Raw genomic sequence first — 17,681 nt, forward strand, 5'->3', positions numbered from 1 at the left:
GCACAGTTTGGGTTACATTACGGTTCAGGCAAAAGCTGTCTCTCCCTCACACACACACGCACAGGCACTCACAGACACGCACGCACGCACGCACGCACGCACACACACACACACACACACACACACACACACACACCCTGCTTTGGTTGGATATGTGCGACCTTTGGTCTCTCAATTCCCGACCTCAGAGACCATCCACAGGTACACACCAGACAACCATATCAGACCCCAGACCCCCCCGCCCACCCCCACCCCCACCCAAACACACACACACACACACACTTCCAAAGCAACAACCCTTCACACACACACCCCGTACAGTATCAATGCCCTCCCATCTACACAGTAACTGTTACAGCAGGGGCTCTCACCGTCTTGATCAAAGGAGGGGTTTGTGTGTGTGTGTGTGTGTGTGTGTGTGTGTGTGTGGGTGTGTGTGTGTGTGTGTGTGTGTGTGTGTGTGTGTGTGTGTGTGTGTACACGCATGTGTGTGTAAGAGAGAATGTACCATATAGGTATAGTAACACTATCCATCTATGTATGTAAGCCGTGTGTGTGTGTGTGTGTGTGTGTGTGTGTGTGTGTGTGTGTGTGTGTGTGTGTGTGTGTGTGTGCGTGCGTGTTCAGAGGTATCAGTGGTTGAGCGCCGGTGTCTCTTCAATCTTTACCCCCACCCACTCTCTCTCTCTCTCTCTCTCTTCTCTCCCTCTGTTCTGTTCTCTCTTCCTCTTCTTCTACTTCTGTATCTGAAAGATGAAGAGTTCCTCTTCTTCTACTTCTGTATCTGGAAGATGAAGAGTCTCAGGTTGATGTTCTTGGCGGCCAGCAGCTTGTTGCACTCCACCGAGTCGGAGATGGGCAGCGGCACGTACTCCGTCTCGTTGGTGTCGTTGCTGAAGGCGTGGTGGTGGATGACCGGCTTGATGCGCACGTCGTCGTACGGGCCCTTCAGCAGCAGGAAGGAGCACTCCAGTGCCGAGTTCACCTGGAACGGACATGATGGACACACACACACTTACTGATGATGTATTAAAGAAAAAATAAACCTGAGCTGGGGAGGTGCTGGCGACAAAGTTCTGGGTAGCCTTATCACACACTTGCAGCTCCCATGCAATCATTTATTGAGACATTAAAAAAAGATCCACCGTATCAGCAGCTAAAACTGCCTCGTTAACCCTGAAGGCAGATTAAACGTTGGCTCTTTTAATGTCTCAATAAATTGTTGCATCAGAGCCAAGAGTGTGGTTTTGTCACCCAGAGTGGATGAACGCCTGGCTAGGCAAGGCTAATGCACACTAACCCTTTGACACTATTCCAAATCAATCCACTGTATTCATAGAGCACATGTATTTAACAGAGTTGAACCAAACCAAAGTGCTGTACACTCAGTAAACACATATAGAATACTAAGAGTAAAACAATAAATGGGAAAAACACATAGACACATTGCCTAACGGAAAACAGCTCACTCTGAATCATCGAAAGCCAAAGAGTATAAGTGAGTTTTCAAACGCGATTTAAACACAGGCAAGGTTTGAGATGCTCTAACATGGGGTGGAAGATCGTTCCACAGTTTGGGCGCTAGAGCGGAAAATGGTCTCCCCTGGCCTTCAGCCTTGTTTGTGGGACCAGAAGAAGATGACTGGTCCTCAGGGACATGCTGGCCACTGGGAAATGTGGGACAACTCCTAACTGGTCAATGACTAGCCATTTAATAAATTGATAAATAGTATTTATCAAACCCAGCCACATATGTTCAAAATATCAAAAGTACAATATTTTCTATGATACGCCATTCGAATTTGCTTCCATTGTAAATAACTGTTTACTCGATCACAGATGCTAATTGTGATATACATCATATGCCAATTAGATCACCGCTACGCTATCCAACGTACCTTGTAGCACGTACTTCACGTACATACTACATTCTGAGAAACTTTGTCTGGCCGTGCCTGCCTCTGCTTTTTCCTCCCAAGTATGTCGATGCCTGATGTCACCGTACTGACATCACAGCACTGTGACATCACGTTGAAATGTATGTTATGCTTGTCACTTGTAGATTCCCAGTCCCACAGAAGGTGCAACATTCTGTTGTGACTGGAATCTCTTTAATATCTTTTTGTTTATCTGCACCGGAAGATGCTGCTATGGGGGAGCGGCCTGTTGAAGCCAAGCTGTGTGGTTGGGTGATTGGTGCCTGAAGATCTGATTGAGGAGGCACCTGAACACACCTGTGGATTATACCAGGGACAAATGACTTGGACTTAGCTCCCCCTCGGACATACCTGTGGACTACACCAGGTACAAATTACTTTTTTTTGTTGCTCTCCCTCATGGAGCTACTTGCGGATTATACCAGGGTCAGTCCATCTTTAGTGGACACGCACTGACCTTTTGCACCTTAATCCCATGTATAACGCACTGACTTTTTTGTCTTTTTTTTTTTATTGTGCTCTTTTTTCTCTAAGCACCTTAACGTCCATAAGTATATCATGCACAGTATGGCACCTTAGTTTGTTTCTTATCTCAGGTACTTGGTAAATATGTATACCTGATTAGTGGTGTTTAGTATTATTTTTTTTATTAACTAGGAGTAATTTTAGATTTCAGTAAGCCAGTGGAATCAATTATGCTGACAATAAAGCTATCTATCTATGTCAGGGGCAAACCACACACTGTGGCTTTAATGCAAATTGACTACAGTATCTATAATCAAGTTGTAGCCTTGCAGACCCAGACGAAGGCTACGGCTGAAGCGGTCGTCTGATAATAAGTTCACATAGTTACGTACATCCAGAGCAGCAGTGTGCGTTTCTCCCTGTTTGAGATTCTGTTTTGTTTTTCTTCTGTCTGCCCTGCACCTCATGAGATGTCCTTGGTGAGCGTTCTATCACAGTGTTTCTCAAACCTGTTCTGGATCAGGGCCCACTTGAAAATTTCAAAAAGTGTTTGCGGCCCACTTACCCGGTCTTTAATCCATTAAGACAGGGAACCCATACTGTGTCATTTTAGATTTTTAGCTATAACCATTATTTTATACTTTGATACTAAGATTTGCACACTTTTTCAAAAACAGCAGATCTACAAGGTCATAGCATGGCACTCGGTGCCGGGCTATGAGCTTGTATGTCTGCTATTTTTGAATAGCCAACGAAGTCTAAAATGGCACAGATACTTTCCCGGTCTAAATGGATTAAAGTTCCTACACAAACATGAAATTATTTCAACAGAGAACGCAGGTGGCAAGTGGTGGTGGTGGTTCAGAGGTGCATTTCTGCCCCTAGACACATTCCTGAGCTACGTGCGTGCGTAGGCCGTACCTTGCTCTTGAGAATGAGCTGGAAGGACAGGGTGCGTTTGCAGGACAGGTTGGGGTTGCGTTCGGAGTCGTTGACGCGAGCTTTCAGCACCCAGGTCTGATTGAGGACGGTGAAGCGTGGCGTCTCGTAGAACAGACGAGTGATGAAGTCATCGGTGCGATACGGCCTGAACTGAACCTCTGGACGGACGGACGGACGGACGGAAAGAGAGGAGGCGGGGAGAAGAAGAAGAGGACATGAATAACGAATAAAGAGATGGGGAGAAGAGACAAGAGGGGCGGTGAAGAGGAGAGGAGTGACGAGGAGTGGAAAAGAGGAGAAGGGGAAGAAGATAAGTGAAGAGAAGAGAGGGAGAGGACGGACAGAGAGACAGGAGACGGGGGAAAGAAGAAGAGGACATGAATAACGAATAAAGAGATGGGGAGAAGAGACAAGAGAGGCCGTGAAGAGGAGAGGAGTGACGAGAGGTGGAAAAGAGGAGAGGAGGAAGATGATAAGTGAAGAGAAGAGAGGGAGAGAAAGATGAAGAGAAGAAAGTAGCATGGAGTCAATTGTACACTCTGCACTGTCACGATTATGCCTGATTTAATACCTAGTTGCGAGCCTGTGACTCGCACCGAAAATAGCTGATCTACAAGCTCACGACGTGCTGCGGTTCGGCATGTTGTGGGCTTGTAAATCTGCTCTTTTTCGGTGCACGACGTGGCTCACAACCAAGTATAAATTCAGGCATTTACTACTAGCATAGAAGTGGTGTGTTATGTACAGTATGTGGCCTGATACTGATAGATTCTACTATTGTGTGCATGGATAAAATCAAAATCAAATCTCACGACTGAACATGTTTGCCCCCCCCCCCCCCCCCCACCTGCTGTTCTACATACTTCCAATCAGGTGAAGAAATCACAGATTTGAGGCTTTAAACGTTGCTTTTATTAAATATCACAGAGCACTGGGGTTTCGTGGGAAGATGCTTCAGAACATAATTGCCTAGTTTGACCACCTAATGTGGCCACTTCAAAAGCTCTAATCTTCAAATAATAACCGAAAATATTTCTTGGCTAATAAGCCAAATATGCCGTAATACATTATAATTGCCCTCTATAACTAAAATGTAAAATTACAAACACCTTAAATATTTTAGTTATTTTAGAAATTGTTCATCTTTTACTCAAAGGGGACAACCCCTGTCACAAGTTGATTTGTCGTGATGTGTGTTCCAGCCCTAAGGAATGTTATTAGCACGTCCTAATAAAAAACAACGTAATACTTCCTACGGTTACAATATTTTAAATAGCACATGCATTGCATTCCACACATTCCATAGGGCTGGACTGCACATGGACAAACGACATCATCAACCTGCGACAGGTGTTGTCCCCATTGAGTAAAAGATGGAACTACTTCTAAAATAAATAAAATACTTAAGGTGTTTTTAATTTAATTGTTTTGTTATGGAGGGCAATTATAATGTATTATCTCTCTCAGTGCCAAGCCCCGAGATATCCCGAGTTTTTTCTGAATGCCCTCAGTGCCAGAACGAGAAATCCCGAGTTTTCACTTAATGTTGTTTTATAGTCCGTCACGGTCTGATCTTGAATACGAAGGGAGCAGTAAAACTGTAGCACAAACGGATACGGAAATAATGGAATTAACGTCATTCCGTTCCCGTCGACTCCATGTTTGTAGTTTTTTTTTCTTTTCCCTATAACTCCACTGTTGTTGGGGTTTTTTTTCGTTCCACCGAAACACGTGTTTCCAACGGCCTGTAGCGAAGGGGACACAAGCTCCGTCTGGAATGTTTGTCCGCAAACCAGCAGTCAGGGACGATCTCTGGCTCTACACACAGTGAATCGATCGATCAATATGCATCTAAACTTTTTATGACCACTTGAAAACCACTATAAACACGAAAATCGCTTGGCACTGGGTGAGTACATTATGAAAATAATCTGGCAGTCGGCATATTTGGCTTATTACCCAGGGATCCTTTTAATTAATAGCTTCATATGGAATCCAAATGACTGAAATCAGTCCTGAGAGACTGAGAACTTTTAATCCATGTGGTTTACGTACCTGTGAAGCCAATCTTCTCGTAACAGAGCAGGCCGAAGATGCTGTTGTACAGCGTCATGTCTCTGCGTAGGCTCTGGTCCATCTCTCCCAGGATGCCCATCAGCTCCGTGCCCGTCTTGGTCGGGTGGCAGCACTCGTCCTCGTGCGCCGGCAGCTCGTGGAAAGGCCCCTGCCAGGGGCAGCCGATCCGCTTGTACTTGCACTGCGTCACCCTGGTGGACCCGCGCAACAACACAAGAAAGTGTGTTAATATTTGTAACACACGATAAGGGAAAAGGAGAAGAAGGGGTTGTTTTTTAATATATTTTGTATCGTACTGTACAATTTTGTCATGGGTATAATTTTTGTGGTAAATAAAAGTGAGTGAACTAAACTGTTTCCCTAGAGAGACACCCAATTATCTTGAGTGTTTTATCTAGGGAAATGCTTAAAAGGGATAGTTCACCCCCAAAATGACTTTTTTTCTATCTCGTCACCCCATGAAGACTTGAATTCATGGGTTTTTGTCGCATTCCTAAGCCAATAATTTAAAAAAACCAGCGGACCAGTAGGCAGCGGTTCCGGTAGGAGACACAAAGGAGACTCTTTGCGTCTCCTACCGGAACCGCTCAATTATTTTAAAATGATTTGCTTAGAATGCGCCAAAAACCAAACAATATCCATGAATTCAAGTCTCCATGGGATGAGTAATTGATAGGGAAAAAGTCATTTTGGCGGTGAACTATCCCTTTAATCACTTAAACCCCAGCATCCGTATTGTGGGGAAAGCTTTCGCAGAAAACAGCCGATCGACAAGGTGTCGATCGGCTGTTTTCTGCTCAATCTTTTCCCACAATAACAGACAACAGAAAATACACTAGTATAGAGCCCTGAGGGACTCCGCTCAACCATATGGGTTTTAAGTGGTTAATTCAATTGCTTTACTTGATCTTTAAAATTAGACCTATGTCTATGATTTGATTTACCGCATTACTTAACTATGGTACTATTTTAGATAGATTAGATTTCATGTTGTGACCCTCAATGTCACACAATTCAACAATGTAGCTCAATGTTTTACGTCTTTACTCGCTGAAATCATGCTTAAGATAATACAGGTTAAAAGGAGTAGTTCACCCAAAAAAAACAACTTATTTTCTATCAATTACACACCCCATAAAGCCTTGAATTCGTGGAGATTTCTTTTATTTTTGTCGCATTCCTAAGACAATAATTTGATGACCAGCGATGACCGGCGGAGTCTATCCGGTAGGACACTCAAAGAACTCAAAGAGTCTCCTACTGAGCAGCCATCCGGTCATCGAATCATTGGCTTAGGAATGCGACAAAAATAAAAGAAATCTCCACTAATTCAAGGCGTGTATAATTGATAGAAAATATGTGTTTTCTTTTGGGTAACTACTCCTTTAAAGGGGAACCACAAGGAAAAGTTATCTTGTGGCTGACTGGTCCCTTTCAGATACAAAGCTGTGTGTGTGTGTGTGTGTGTGTGTGTGTGTGTGTGTGTGTGTGTGTGTGTGTGTGTGTGTGTGTGTGTGTGTGTGTGTGTGTGTGTGTGTGTGTGTGTGTGTGTGTGTGTGTGTGTGTGTGTGTGTGTGTGCGTGTGTGCGCGTGCGTCAAAATGGTCTGGCTACAAACACCTGGTGAGAGCTATTTCTGTTGCCACAGCAACACCAGCACACAGCCGCTGCCGTCCCTATAGCAGGTCACTGGTAGCTATGGCAACAACAACCCCATTATAGTACTAGGTGAAGGTGAATTTGGCTTTAAAGTCCTTACCTTGAGTGCCATGATCTGCCATCACAAAAGAGACACACGCACACACACACACACACACACAAACGTTTGTATTACTACACTTGTGAGGACATCAGCGTAACAGGACGGCGATTTAACCCATTAAAGGGATCATTTTTCTATCGATTAGTCACCCCATGGAGACTTGAATTCATGGATACTTTTTTGTTCTTGTCGCATTCCTAAGCCAATAATTTGATAATTTGGTTCCGGTAGGAGACACAAAGGAGACTCTTTGTGTCTCCTACCGGAACCGCTCCCGGTCATCAAATTATTGGTTTAGGAATGCGACAAGAACAAAAAAGTATCCATGAATTCAAGTCTCCATGGGGTGACTAATCGATAGGAAAAAAAAGTATTTTGGGGGGCGAACTATCCCTTTAAGGCCTGAGGCCGATTCTACGACTGCCTTCTAAATCAGTAGTTCTCACACTTTCAAGATTTTTCAAAACTGTTCAAAAATAGCAGATGTACGAGCTCGCAGCACGGCATCTGCTATTTCTGAACATTTTTGAAAAATCTGCTATATTTCTGAACATTTTTGAAAAATCTGCTACATCTGCTATTTTACAGTTTTTGTGAGCTTGTACATCTGCTACCTTCAGTGTGCGACGTGGGCGCACAACTAAGTATAAATCAGGCATAACTCCCAACTCCAACCCCTAAACCTAATCTCTAAATGTCAACCCTAACCTGAATCTTTTCCTAATTGTAAGCCTATTTCTAAAATATTTGTTTAACCATAAAATGAGGACCAGAAAAAGTGTCCTCACAATGTCTTATTTCTCAAATTCTACTATACTGTGTATAATGTGGGGACATTTGACCGTCACACAAGTGTAGTAATACACACATAGACACACCCGCAACTACTCTTTTTCTGTAATGCATTTTTTTGGTCACAAGGTAATTGCATCAGGTGTTCTGAGAAACAGAAACGGCATTGGTCACATGTCATTTGACACGCAGCTTCCCTAAAATCAACTCCCATAATGACAGAGACACACACACACACACGTACACTTTGTCGTTACGCACTCCGCCCTAAAACAACTAACTAATACCCTCTGAGAGTGTGATGCAACTTGTTTGGACTGTTGCTCCAGGGCTACTGAAGTCATGTTTTGAGGGAAACACTTGAAGTTAACATACTTTAAATAATTTCAATGCAAACTATAGCTTGCTACTATAGGCCCCCAAGGCCTAGCAAGTATGTACTTATATATATATATATATATCATTGCTGTCGGGCAGAAACCTCTTATCTCCATATTTAAACGTTTTGTGTTTTATCGTAAACTAACGGCCTACTTTACTACAGCGTCACACAGAAGCATCAAAAGTAGCAGATCAATTCTGAAAAGTAACAGTTTTGGACCACCCGACAGAGACAATATATAGCTGTGTGTGTGTGTGTGTGTGTGTGTGTGTGTGTGTGTGTGTGTGTGTGTGTGTGTGTGTGTGTGTGTGTGTGTGTGTGTGTGTGTGTGTGTGTGTGTGTGTGTGTGTGGTGTGCGTGCGTGCGTGCGTGTGCGTGCGTGCACGTGCGTGCGTGCGTGTGTGTGTCTGCGCGTGTGTGTGTGTGTGCGTACCGTATAAACAATACTACGTTTTAATCACAGCAATGGAGTCACTATACCTGTGTGTGCATATATACCTGTCTTGGCATTCTTCTTTCTGGTGTCTCTCTAGGCTGGAGCGTGGAAACTGTTTTAGACAGTAGGTACAGTCTGTGGGCAGCTCACTCACAGCCTTCTCCACCGCCAGGTTCCTGCAGCACAGACTCTTACTGATCTCACACCTGACACACACACACACACAGACACACACACACGCACACGCACACAAACATACACACATTAAACACGGCATGCGTTAAAACTCTGCCTCACTTGGTAGAAGACCCAGCTCTTGCAGGTGTACATGTTTATGTTTATTCAGCTTTCAGCATGATCACAGGTTTAAAAATACAGGTGTCATTAAAAAGCCCTGAATTATTTTGCTGATTACAGCACAGAACAGAACACCAAAAAAAAAAGCTATCTAAAAACCTAAAAAACGAAGAATCCTTTCTAAATCCACTGCTCTATGCTCAAACGCATGAGGCAGCCATCTTGGGCGCCTTGGTGTCATCTTGACAGTACAGTATATTCACCCTCTAGCACTCCTCTTTCCTTGTATCGCTTCTTGTTGCCTTTTGTTAGATACCATTTATACTATGCAGATGTGCAGGTTACTTGTTCACATTTCTTTTTTTCTCTTGACCACAAATGCTAAGAATGTTACTTATTTCTTTCAAGTGGAGTTGACTACGGTAAGTCTATAGAATGGCTCACACCAATTATAAATTCTGCTGCTAGGCTACTGACAAGAACTGGGAGGCAGTATTGCCAGATGGGAAATGTTCAATTATCGTACCGGAGGCTTAAAATGATCGTATTTGAAACAAAAATCTCGTACACAGCCAAAAAAAGAGAAATCACAGGTGTAAATATGTAATTTCACAAAGGAAATGCATATTCAGTGTAATAAATAACCTCGTTTGAGACTCGCAAAACAAGGATGCGTTGAAAAACGCATCACATATGCTGCGCGGAAGCAGGCAACTTCCTGGACCTACACAAATGAAAGCCTGAAACTGGACTAGAAAGACGCAACCGATATTTTTAATGTTTCCAAGTACATATCTAGGGTCAGATTTACTGATTTACTGACTTATTTTGAAAAGTCAAACCGGAGCACGAATCAGCAGCCAGGGAATTTAGTAAATTCACGCACTATTTTGTGATATGGTGAAATTATCGTACATTTGGCCATTTTTTTAATTATTGATCGTACCGAGGGTAAAAGTATCGTAGCACTAAATTGTTTTATTTTCACTCTACTTCAGCGACTATTTTACCCTGTCATTCGTTGACTATAGCCAGGGTTCTTTAACTCTCATCTCACACTTGTAAGTCGCCCTAATACTTAAGTTACTAAGTTATAAAATCTCCCCCTCCTCAGTGGGTTGACCAATAGATCTGACCTTGCTCATGGGCATTGACCACTCGCATACTATTTTCTGCCTTTTCCCAAATTTAAGCTGTTTATAAGCATTTCCGTGAACGCTCACTGAATACGTTTTCAGTATATCAATTTGAAATTGACGGAAGCTGATTTCTTTTTACTTTTTACCCAAATTTAAGCTGTTTATTAGCATTTTTGCCACAGTCTATGGCAGTGGTTCTCAACCTTTTCAGGCTGCAACCCCCAAATTAATCATAATTATTTGAACTATTTTTGCCTCTTTCTTAGGTAATATTTGACAATTTGGCCAATGTTTGAACTTTTATTTAAGTATTGCTTGTTGGTTACTTTTGACGTAGTGATGGTCTTATTATTAATTATTTTATTTTTTTTAGGTATTAAAAAGGTCTTAAAAGTCATTGAATTGTAACTATACAAATGGGCAGATACCCTGTATACACTTATACTGTATGTTGGTTTGTTTACTGTTGAGTGAGAAAACAATGTTGCACATTAAGCTAATTATCTGGGGACCCCCTCCCCCCCTCCCAAATAATTTGGGGACCCCCAGTTTGGGAACCACTGGTCTGTGGTATCTGTAGTGGCAGTTGCTTTCCGAAGTCTCAAGTCAGCACATATTTTTAGGTGCGTGCATCCCCGGGTATATGGACTAGTTGTTACTAACGACCAACAGATTGTAATATGATAGATGCTGGTGGAAAGTTGTGCTTCAGAGTTGCTCGGAGCAACTCTGAAGAAAGAAACGTCTCGTTTATGGAGCAACTTGATCCATAAACGAGACGTTTCTTTTTTCCCCTTGTACTGGTGGGATGCTTTAGAGTAGTGGTTTTCAACCTTTTTCATGTCAAAGACCCCCAAAATGATATGTATTTGGCCTCAGACCCCCCATCTCAAAATATTTTGTTCCAGGGACCCCCAGAAGCAAAGATTTGAGTTAAAGATGTTGGCTTTAAAAATATATATATATTCAAAGATTTGCGCAACTTTTCACGATTTTTCAAAAATAGCAGATCTACAAGCTCAGCGGCACTATGAGTTTTTATATCTGCTATTTTTGAATAGCCAAAGTATACAATAATGGTTAAAGTGGTTAAAAAGAATGTAATGCTATTTTCACTTATTTAGCTGGGGACCCCATGGTACCCCGCCAAGGACCCCACTATGAGAATTAATGCTTTAGAGTAGCTTTTTTAGTATGATGAAAGATCCTAACTGGCAGAATATTTTTTTTAATCAAGATGCAGCAAACTCAAATATCAGGGGCATACTTTTCCATATTCATATTTATGCATCCTTGAGCTCGGGATAGGCACTATACACAAATGAGAAGTATTAAATTGAAATATGTTAAATATATTCCTATTACTATACAATAATGACAACTATTAACTGTTCCTGCGGGTTCTTTGAATTTCTAGGTTAAGTTACTTATGCATAATCACTTATGGTATTACCGTCTCTGTCGGGTGGAAACCTCATATGTCCAAAACTGTTATACATTTCAGGATTCAAATTCAAAAGTAGCAAAAGTAGCAGATCCACAAGCTCAAGCTAGTGAATCTGCTACTTTTGATGCTTTTTTGAGTGACGCTGTAGTATGATCAAGTAGGGGCGTTCATTTACGAATAAACACAAAAAGTTAGAATATATAGATAAGAGGTTTTGCCCCGACAGCAACGATATCGTTCTATATTCCTCTGGTGGTTCTGGGGAGGTCATGTACTGTTAAGTATGTTTTTTTGGTGTATACCTGCAGTTGGGACATGTGGCCTGTTCCTCCTTGAGACGAGAGTCGGCCAGGAGGTGGATAAAACAGCCTGCACACATCAGGTGCCCATTGGTACACTGTGGTGGAGAGAGGGGGGGGGGGGGGGGGGTAATGATACAACTGCACAGAAGCTTGGCGTGTACCGCCGTCTGTCTGTGTGCTTTGACACGCTGCAGCAGTGTGCAGCAGCACATACACACATGTGCATCATGCTTATACGACTGTTTTTTGGACGATGATTTATTAAAGATGACATACTGTAGGGACTGTGTTGTTCACATGTCAGTGTTGGTGGGGGGGGGGGGGGGGGGGGGGGGGCATTGGGCTGTTGAGAATGCAGTAAGTGGGGGTAGGTCGGTAGGGGGGGGGAAGGACAATGAATGTCAATTCAGTGGTGGTTGTGGTTGGTGTGGGAGCTGGGGCGGCTATATATGGCACTGCTGGAGGTTTTTTTAGGACATTTCATAGTATAATGAATGACACTTGTGTTGGGGACTGAGTCGGCATGGCTTAAAGGGATAGTTCACCCCCAAAATGACTTTTTTTCTATCGATTAGTCACCCCATGGAGACTTGAATTCATTTTTTTTGTTTTTGTCGCATTCATGAACTCAAGTCTCCATGGAGGGGACGACTAATCGTTAGAAAAAAGTATTTTTGGGGGTGAACTATCCCTTTAACAAAATGTGTCTGGGCATGCCACTTTATGGGTTGTCATCTAAGCCTCTTGGCTGAATTTGAGGCCTATGGATGGAGTATATGTGCCTTCCAGAATATTTAACTTTCTAGGATATTATACAAATTGCTGTAGTGGATATATGGGGGGAACTGGGGCCACCTTATAAGAGCATGACAGGTGTTGCTAGTTTCCTAAGATCTGTTGTTGGGTGTGAGGGATTGAGTGGTGGTGGTGTGGAGGTGGGTGGGGGGGGGCAGTGACTGAGTGATTTATTTGACCATGTTTACCTGGTACACAGACGCCTTGGGCAAGTCTAGGCACACGGTGCAGCACAGCACCGAATACAGTCTCTCCTCCAGCTTGCCCGACTCTCCCTCGGGGATGATGCGAGGCCTCTTCTTGGGGGGCGGCTCCTGATCGGGGTCACTGTCGTTCCCTTCGATCGGCCTCCGCATCCCTCCACCTCCACCGAGTCCGACCTGCTGCTGCTCCTCCTGCTGCTGCACCATGGCGGCGACCCCCGCCACGGCCTCCAGAGCTGCCCCCACGCCGCCACCACCTCCTCCGACGCCGAGGCCGCCCGAGGACGACGAGGAGGAGGAGGAGGAGGAGGAGCCGGGGGCACCGGCCACGACACCCCCCGCCTCCCTCTCTTCCAGTGAAGACATGATGATAGTTGGCGATCGGGTCGAGTTGTTGATTGTCTTTAAGGGAGTTTTCTCCGAGGTCTGTGAGTCGCGGCCGTCGCGTCGCGACCACCAGGGCTCTGAGGCCGAGATACGAGCAGGGTTAGCTGAGGGGGCTAGCGGGGGCTAGGCTAGCCGTTTACAGGCTGTCAGCTCTATGTAACACACGGTCAGCTGACAGGCTAGCCACTGTGTGTCTGTGTGGAGGCTGTAGCAGCCAGGCTAATCCCCTGTTAGCTAGCTTACAGTACACACACAGTGCTGCTGTCAGCGTGGAATGCAGGCTTAATAGCTAGCGTATTATAACTCACTAATAACAACCATAATCCGCTGTTCAACAAGGGAAGCATGTGCATTAAATAAAACGTTATTACACGTCTATAACATTATTATTATTATTTATTATTATTATTATAATAATTGACTATTAAACTAACGTCATTTTTTAGTTGTTGTTGTTGTTGTGGTTGACTTACAGTATAAAGGCTACAGCTCAGCAGCAGGCAGAAGAACAAAAACAACTCTTCTTGATGTTGTTGTTGTTTTCGGGTGTTATCTCTTCTCGACGCACTGACAGACAGATGTGCACCACCTCCACCTCTCTCTCTCTATCTCGCTCTCTATCTCGCTCTCGCTCTCGCTCTCTCTCTCTCTCTCTCTCTCTCTCTGTCTGTCCGTCCGTCCGTCCGTCCGAACGTCCTTCGGTCGATCGGTCGGTTCGGTTACGTGTCTCTCTCTCTCTCTCTCACTCTCTCTCTCTATCTCTCTCTCTCTCTCTCTCTCTCTCTCTCTCTCTCTCTCTCTCTCTCTCTCTCTCTCTCTCTCTCTCTCTCTCTCTCTCTCTCTCTTCCGGAGGAGAGGTATACCAGCTGACCCAACCAACAAGCCGAGGAGGACCAGAACGACCCAGCTAGCCGACCTGCTGCTGGGTCAGATCGGTTGGATCAGATGGTTGATGGGTTGGTGGTGGTGATGGAGGATAACAGACTCTTCTTTGGGGCTGTATTATAGCTGTAGCTTTTTGGCTGCTGCTGGGCTGGCTGCTGCTACACAGCCATCTTTGTTTTGTTTTGTTTTTCCTCTCTCTCTCTCTCTCTCTACAGTCTCTCTCTCTCTCTCTCTGCCACCGACCGACTGACTTCACTCTTCAACAACAGCCGCCTCCTGCGACTCTCTCTCTCTCTCTCTCTTTCTCTCTCTCTCTCTCTCTCTCTCTCTCTCTCTCTCTCTCTCTCTCTCTCTCTCTCTCCCCCCCCACCAGGCCGGGTTCTGATGTCTGACACGCCGCCCCGGATCTCTAGTAGAACCAGCCCTGGTCCCTGGTCCGATGATCTGTGAGAATAGTGGCAGGCTGTGTGTGTGTGTGTATGTGAAGTGTGTGTCAGTGTGTGTATAGAGTGTATAGTCCGGGGATTGGCTGACACTGGAATGTTTTGTTGTATCAGATGACTTGGGGGGGGGGGGGTATTTAAAGAGCTCAGCACTCCACGGCGCATGCGCGTCCGCGGGTCAGTTCTGTCGAGTAGCCCCGATTTTGTGTACTACTATGTGCTTCGTGCGTACGACGGTGTTGCGCGCTGAAAGATTTTGCAGATCTACAAGCTCACAGCGTGTCACGTCCGCTATGCCTAGTGAGCTTGTAGATCTGCCCTGGCCGCGACAGACACCGTTGTACAATGTAGCATAATTGGCTGGCAAAGAATTGGAAAGGTGAACGAAACCAAACCAGATATGCGACAAAATGAAGGAAAGGCCAGAGGCGTCGTCACCTGTCTGGCTGTCTGTCTGCCCCACAGACACTAAATGACATTATAATGACAAACAAAACCAAACAAACAAAAACACCAGAGCACAGAATGTGTAAGTGAATTTATCCCTTGGTATTAACACTGTTATATTGAGAAATTAGGGTCATTAACCAAAAAAATAACCTAACAAACAAAAACACCAAGCACATAAGAATGTGTAAGTTGTTATAAACACCTAATAAGGCTGTTATATTGAGAAATTATGGTCGTAATATAGTCTTTTTTAAGACTAAAGACGTTGAAGAACATTTTGTAATTGAGCTCTTACAAAATCTTTTTGTAAAGCAAAGCAAACTTCCTTACTTTTAACTCAGTATTTTGAAATAGTCTTTGTAGTTGTGTGGTGGTGGGGCAACTGGCCCTCAAACTGGCCAAACTAGTTGAGGGTGTGTGTGTGTGTGTGTGTGTGTGTGTGTGTGTGTGTGTGTGTGTGTGTGTGTGTGTGTGTGTGTGTGTGTGTGTGTGTGTGTGTGTGTGTGTGTGTGTGCGTGCGTGCGTGCGTGCGTGCGTGCGCGCGTACAGTATGGCTGTAGGGTAAAAGATAGAGAAGGAGGAACAGAGAGAGAACAAAGCCGTCCTTGACCATAAATACTGGGTCGCACCAGCAGTGTCCCAGATAAGTGGCTCGCCAGCTTTAACGGGTGGCTGCTGGGGTGGGGCGCACATGTATGGAACGGGGGTGGTGTGTGTGTGTGTGTGTGTGTGTGTGTGTGTGTGTGTGTGTGTGTGTGTGTGTGTGTGTGTGTGTGTGTGTGTGTGCGTGTGCGTGTGTGTGTGTGGTGTGGTGTGTGTAGGGAGTTGGGGAGAGGATGTCACGGTGTCAGCTGTCAGCGATCTGACGGGACAGGACCAGACCACTCCCACTGGATAGACACATAGACCTTATTTGGTCTGAGTGGAATGGATAGGCAGCCATACACACATACCTCCCTTCCGTTACATTACACACATATTCACGTACACACACATTGAAGACACTTGACCCAGTAGTAGTAATAGTATGCTGACCTATATCATCTCTCTGTCAGGGTGTAAACCTCATATGTCCAAAACAGTTACCTTTCAGGATTCAAATTCAAAAAGTTACAGATCGACAACAAGCTCAAACCGTGCAGCGTTTCGAGCTTGTAGGTCTGCTACTTTTGATACTTTTGTGTGATGCTGTAGTATGATCAAGTAGGGCATTCATTTACAAAAAAAACACATACGGTAGTTAGAATATGGAGATAAGAGGTTTCTGCCCGACAGCAAACCATATGCACGCTCGTTGGTTGGACGTTGAACAGCAGTTCCCAAATATCAGACAGTGAATTGACAACACACATTAATTTGTAAACACTTGACGAAGGCGGTTACGTTATCTGCTCTGTGCCCCTCACAGTGTTAATGTCTCAGGCCATAACAATAATAATAATAATGTAGTTTATTACTAGCACAGTACAAAAAGCACAGAGTGTGCGCAATAGTCACACACCGTCATAAAACAAACTGACTATGTAAGTATAATGATGAGGTATACTGGACAGTGAATACATGATGAAGCTACAGTATCAGCCAATATATCTGATGATGAAGTGAAATGTGAACACAGCAGCAAGATTTGTGAACTGTTGTGAGTTGTGACAAGAGAAGGTCATCCAGTGGAATACAACCACCTCAAGGACTACTGCACTGTACAGAGTAGACCGCAGACATACCTATATGAATGGAGCTACCTTTAAACAGCTTTAAACTTCTGCTTTTTTGTTGCTATTTAAATAGTTTTGGGAAAACTGCTGCTATTTGTTTAAAACATCTTTATACCAAGCTACCCTCACCAGCATGTATATATAACTATTTCTAACAGCCAAGTTTTTCCCAAGTTGGAATGTGACACACAGCTCTGTTTACACAATGCTGTACCCCCACCAAACGTACAGTATATACTTTACCCAGTTTGTTTTATTATGTTTTTGACACTTGTTTTGGCAACGTAAACGTGTGTTTTCTTATGCCAATAAAGCTCCTTTGGATTGAATTGAATAGAATTTAAATGAAATGGAGCAGCTGTATTTAAAGGTCAGGATGTTGCCAGTTACATCTCTGAAACACTGTGCAAAACAATGGGAACACAACTACACACCTCTGCTGTTCACCCTTTGTTTGTTACAACCACCACCACTCACCCATTCATGTAGTTGTGCTATAAAAGGATTCACACCCATGTGCTACTCGTCAATCAACCACTATTACAACCAGTGGAAAATGAATCTCATCTGAGCGTGAAGTCCAAATTATGCTCTGTCGTATGACGGTGTTGCGTGACCTCACGACAAGTCCCATCCGCAACATGTTGTGAGCTTGTAGATCTGCTGTTTTCGGTGCACGACACTGCCATACAACTAAGTATAAATCATTGCTTTAGTCATTCAGGGTATGTTGTTGATACTGACAGACAAATACTGACAATCAGATGTATTGTGTGGGAGACCAGATTGGGATTATGTGTTTTATTTGGTGTGTGTGCGTGTGGCTG

At 44.0% G+C, this 17,681-nt stretch overlaps 1 protein-coding gene across 4 annotated transcripts in view; it reads right to left on the reverse strand.

Annotated features, from left to right (window-relative positions):
* Positions 1 to 258: 258 nt before the first annotated feature.
* Positions 259 to 17,681, reverse strand: part of zftraf1 (zinc finger TRAF-type containing 1) — a 41,308-nt gene continuing 23,885 nt past the window's right edge. Inside the window, exons 1-7 of one of the 4 annotated variants that reach the window (XM_084081317.1) lie at positions 13,835 to 14,187; positions 12,960 to 13,438; positions 11,977 to 12,071; positions 8,836 to 8,997; positions 5,400 to 5,611; positions 3,324 to 3,502; positions 259 to 985 (exon numbers count right to left, since the gene is read on the reverse strand). In XM_084081317.1, the coding sequence (XP_083937443.1) occupies positions 773 to 985; positions 3,324 to 3,502; positions 5,400 to 5,611; positions 8,836 to 8,997; positions 11,977 to 12,071; positions 12,960 to 13,340 (1,242 nt within the window). In that variant the 5' untranslated portion in view covers positions 13,341 to 13,438; positions 13,835 to 14,187 and the 3' untranslated portion in view covers positions 259 to 772. Of the gene's footprint in view, positions 986 to 3,323; positions 3,503 to 5,399; positions 5,612 to 8,835; positions 8,998 to 11,976; positions 12,072 to 12,959; positions 14,188 to 17,681 lie in introns of those variants that run through there. The other 3 variants (XM_084081318.1, XM_084081319.1, XM_084081320.1) reach the window with 3 other exon arrangements.

Source organism: Gymnoscopelus microlampas (genome assembly GCF_963454915.1).
Source record: "Gymnoscopelus microlampas genome assembly, chromosome: 15".
Taxonomy (NCBI): Eukaryota; Metazoa; Chordata; class Actinopteri; order Myctophiformes; family Myctophidae; genus Gymnoscopelus; species Gymnoscopelus microlampas.